This window comes from Ursus maritimus (assembly GCF_017311325.1).
Source record: "Ursus maritimus isolate PB19 chromosome Y unlocalized genomic scaffold, ASM1731132v1 scaffold_Y2, whole genome shotgun sequence".
Taxonomy (NCBI): Eukaryota; Metazoa; Chordata; class Mammalia; order Carnivora; family Ursidae; genus Ursus; species Ursus maritimus.
In genome coordinates, this window is record NW_024423335.1 from 292199 (window position 1) to 297439 (window position 5241).

The window sequence follows — 5241 nt, forward strand, 5'->3', positions numbered from 1 at the left end:
GTTATCTATTAATGTGATAACTTAAGACACTGTTTCAGGCAAGGATATGAACAACTACATAAAGGAGGAAGTTAATACTTGAGCTTTCATAATAAATGTGCTACTATGAGCCTCTATAACACTTCTCTATTTAATAAAATTTAATTTAAACTCAAGGTCTTTGTAACCATTTGAGATGCTGAATAAACATTTAATGAAAAGTCAAGTACAATGAATCAATCAATGAAATATCAAATATACTGCCATCCAAATAAATGGACTGAGTCTCTTCCTTTCATAAATCTGAAACTCCTACTGCATCACTGCAAATCTAATGTATTACTTCCACTAAAATTTTTAAGACTGTTATTTATTTAGAGAGAGAGTGAGTGGACTGGAGGCAAAGGGAGACACGGCAGGGGGTGGGGGTGGGGTCTGAAGAAGACTGCTGCTGGGCACAGACTGACCCAGTGCTTCATCTTAAGACCCTGAGATCATGACCTGAGCTGAAACCAAGAGTTGGATACTCAACAGACTGAGCCACAATGGTTTTCAAAATCTCTTTTTTTTTGGTTTTTTTTTTTTTAGATTTTATTTACTTATCTGACAGAGAGAGACATAGCTAGCAAGAGAGGGAACACAAGCAGGGGGAGTGGGAGAGGAAGAAGCAGGCTCCCAGGGAAGCATGGAGCCTGATGTGGGGCTTGATCCCAGCACCCTGGGATCACGCCCTGGGCTGAAGGTAGCTGCTTAACCACTGAGCCACCCAGGTGCCCCTCAAAATCTCCATGTTTTTAATCTACTTGTAAAAGACAGTAGTTAGGATAAATTTTAATTTATCTCTTCTTCAGAATTAAAAAAAATTAGTTTTATATGGACAGCTGCAATTAACTAGTCCACAGACTATGAATGACATCTTCGTTTTTAAGCATCCCGGGTAAAGAATGTTCTCTGAATTTATTCACCCAGGTCTGTGTGTGTGTGTGTGTGTGTGTGTGTGTGTGTGTGTGTATGACAGTATTATTTTTTTTATTTATTTGAGAGAGAGCAAGAGACCACAAGCAGGGGGAGCAGCAGAGGCAGAGGGAGAAGCAGACTCCCCACTGAGCTGGGAGCCCAACCTGGAGCTTGATCCCAGGACACTGGGAAGGTAGACACTTCACTGACTCAGCTCCCCAGGTGCCTCACTGGTACTTTTTTTTTTTATTATTAAGGCAATCAGTGCAGCAAATACTTGAGACTTCGCAAACACTTGGCTTCCAATACGTAATAATATCATCTTGACCTTGCTAGACCTGATTAAATTCAAGTCCAACTAAAAGGGAAGCCCTCTGTTAATTAAGAACAACCCTGCGCAGTCTTTTGCTTTTTAATTCTTTAACCAACCTATCAGAAATACGGCAAAGCACTTACAAAACTCCAGAAACGGTTTTGAAAATATAAGTAACTGTATAAAAATACATACTTGAAAGCAGTGAAAATAAATAGCAGCAGTTAAATACAGGGAAAATACTGTGATTTACTTGTAAAGAAAGCAGGAAATTATTATTCAGGAAATTCTATTAGCTTTATTAACTTCTCCTGAGCAAAAGAGTCTAAGTACCTTTCCCTCCAAAGGTACTACTAGCTTTAATACTTTATGATTCTATTTTACCTTTATTTACTAAACTGTAATACTACTATAAAAACTTGTTTTACCTATACAAATCTTTTTTTATAAAAAGGTAAATGTGCTTAGTAAATAATATAATAAAATGATGAAAAACCAAAGGTAAGCCAACTTTTCAATATTACTTTAAAAACAAAAATAATGGAATTATCCTGTAACTAACTCATGGTGAAGGGAAAAAAAATAAGAAAAAATGAGTAAAGAAGCATTCCTATACCTGGGAACAACTGTAATCTAGTATTTTTATGTGGGCACTGAGGGCTAAGTCCATGATGTCTACCGGCACATCATCACTATGGGCCAGATTCCAAAGCAGGTTCAAAACTTTGTGTGCCATCACACCATCTTTATCATCTTCTGCAAGACGACGAATCAGCTCCAGCAACTTCTCACGTTGCTTTTTACTTGCATTTGTCCAACTTGCCTAAAAAAAAGTGTAAATTAGGTAAACATCACAATTTATATACCCGTTTATATTAAGTCATTACTATTTTAATTACATGGTTTTCAATAAACAACACTGAACTCATCACAGCCATACACACAAACCAACAGCGCACTTTAACTGAGCACTTAATTAACCATGTGCCATTTGGAAAAACAGTATTCACGGGACAGAATAAAGAAAAAGAAAAAGATCCTCTATTTACAAATAACTCTATCACTAATGACTTTAAAATTCCATATTAGAAATCAAAAACACCAGATACAAAGCATGTTAAGAAGTCCCAAAATTCAAAAACAAAAAACAAACAACTCAACTGAAAAATGGGCAAAAGACTTAAATAGACATTTTTCTAAAGAAGATACATAAATGGTCCATCAGCACATGAAAAGTTGCTCAACATTCACTGATTATTAGGGAAATGTAAATTACAATGAAACAGCACCTCACACCCATCAGCATGGCTATCAAAGATACAAAAAATATCAAGTGTTGGTGAAGATGTGGAGAGATTGCAATTGTTGTGCATTCTTGGTGACAAAGTAAAATGATAAAGTCACTGTAGAAACAGTAGAGCAATTCCTCAAAAAATTAAAAGTGAAAATACCACAATTCCAGTTGTAGGTATGTACATACCCAAAAGAACTGAAAGCAGTCTCAAAGAGGTACACTTGTGTTCATAGCAGGATTTTTATTCACAATAGCTAAAATGTGGAAGCAAACCAAATTGTCAATCAATGAAAAAAATGGATAAACAAAAGGTGGCATATCCATACAATGGAATGTTATTCACTTAAAAAGAAAGAAAATTCTGAAACATGTTACAATATGAATGAAACTCAAGTACAGTATAGTTAGTGAAATATGTCAGTCACTAAAAGGTAACAAATACCATATGATTTCACTTATATGATTTATCAGAGCAGTGAAAATCATATAGACAGAAAGCAGAAAGATGGCTGCCAGAGGCTTCAGAGACTGGGAATGAGTTGTTATTGCCTAATGGGTACAGAGTATCAGTTTTTTAAGGAAAAAAAGAACTCCAGAGACATACTGAATGCTGGTCATAGCTGCACAGCATTACTACCATATTTAATACCAACGAGCATACACTTAAAAATAGTTAAGATGGTAAATTTTATGTTGTGTATTTCAGCACAATAAAAAAAAGGGAAAAATTTACTTTTTATTTTTTGAAAAATTTTATAGGTGTCAACGGTGAGACACAGACTTACTAAAGATACTCAAACAGCCATACAAAGAGGTATTTCAATACACTACAGAAAAATAAAGACAAAAACTTGAAAAATATAGAACATTCCTCAGGGCCCCTAGAAAATTAAGAAAGAAAGAAAAAACAGAGGGCATGCCTGAGTGGCTTAGTTGGTTAAGCAACTGCCTTTGGCTTGGGTCATGATCCTGTAGTCCCGGGATGGAGTCCTGCATTAAGTCTTGCATTTGGCTCCCTGCTGAGCAGGGAATCTGCTTCTCCCTCTGAACCCTCTCCCCTCTCATGCTTTCTCAAATAAATAAAGTAAATCAAAAAGAAAAAAATGAAAAACAGAAGAGAACAAATGCTGTATAAAATAGCAGTCTTAAATGTTAACATATCAAAAATCACATTAAATATAAATGGTTTAGACATCCCAGTGATATGGCTTAGCTTCAGAGGAACTACTAATATTCTAAGATATAAAGTAGGCAGCGTGGAAGTAAAAAAAATGCAAAAAGATATACAAACACTAAAGAAGAGCAGAAGTGGCCACAATAACACCACATAAAATAGATTTTAGAGACAGTATGTAACATAATATATCGAGTAATGTAACATTATATATTAAGTAAACAAATATGTGTATGACACCTAGCATGTGAAACAATATGTGACAAATTACAAATGTGGAATAGGCAAATTCATAACTATAAGAAGAGACATCAACACCCATCTTTAAACAATTGACAGAACTAGACAGAAAATCAGCAAAATATTAAACTCACCAAAAAACATCAAAGACGGATTTAATTCACAATTATAGAACCACTCTATCCAGCTGCAGCGGAATACACCTTCTTTTCAAAATAACCACAAAAAAATCCCAAGACAACATAAACACAATGGAATATTATTCAGCCATAAAAAACAGTGAAATCTTGCCACCTGTAACAACATGGATAGAGCTAGACTGTATATGCTAAGCAAAATAAGTCTGAGAAAGGTATCATATGAATTCCCCCCATATGCTGAGTTTAAGAAATAAAATGAATGATCATAGGGGAAAAAAGAGAGGAAAATCAATCTTGACTCTAGAGATGGTTACCAGAGGAGAGGTGGTTGAAGGGGTTAAACAGGTGATGGCTATTAAGGAGGTACTTGTTATGATGAGCTCCAGGTGTTGTACAATAGTGTTGAACCACTATATTATACAATAAAAACTAATGTAACACTGCATGCTAACTACACTGTAATTAAAATAAAAACTTAATAAAAGGCAATAAAAGATATATATATATATATTAGAAAAGGCCATTTTCTGGCCCATAAAACATCAACAAATCTGTTGGTGGAAATCAGACTAAGTATGTCTCCAGCCACAATGGAATCAAACCTAACTATAACCTGGTAACAGGTAAAGATGACCGAAAAGTATCCTAGCACTTGGAAACTAAACAACATAGTTTTATGTTGTTGAAGAGATAGTTAAGAGATTGAAATGAAATCACGTATTTTGAAGTTTACATAAAATATATGCAATAAGCACTGGTTATAGCACTAAATGCACAGATCAAAAAATAGGGAAAGCTTAAATGAGTAATTCAAACTATTTTAATTACCTAGAAAAAGAGCAAAAATAAAGTCTGAGGCAAAAAGTAGGAAGAAAATACAAACAACAATAACAACAAGCAATAAAACCTAACAACCAAAAACAGAAACATAACAGAAAAAATTAAAGAACTGGTTCTTTTGAAAGATCAATAATCCAACAAATTTCTAGCACAGCACACAAGGGAAAAACCAGAATGCACAAACTACCAGAACCAAGAATAAAACAGGGTTCTTACTGTAGACATTAAAAGATAGAGAATACCAAAAACAACTTTATGCACAATAACTTTGAAAAATTACAGGAAATGAAAACATCACTAAAAA

At 34.5% G+C, this 5241-nt stretch overlaps 1 protein-coding gene across 1 annotated transcript in view; it reads right to left on the minus strand.

The window, feature by feature from the left end:
* LOC103680202 (probable ubiquitin carboxyl-terminal hydrolase FAF-X) overlaps positions 1-5241 on the minus strand; it is a gene marked incomplete at its 5' end in the record, with an annotated part of 112629 nt that overhangs the window by 89771 nt on the left and 17617 nt on the right. Inside the window, one exon of the mRNA XM_040636049.1 lies at positions 1866-2072. Within this exon, the coding sequence (XP_040491983.1) occupies positions 1866-2072 (207 nt within the window). The remainder of the gene's footprint in view (positions 1-1865; positions 2073-5241) is intronic.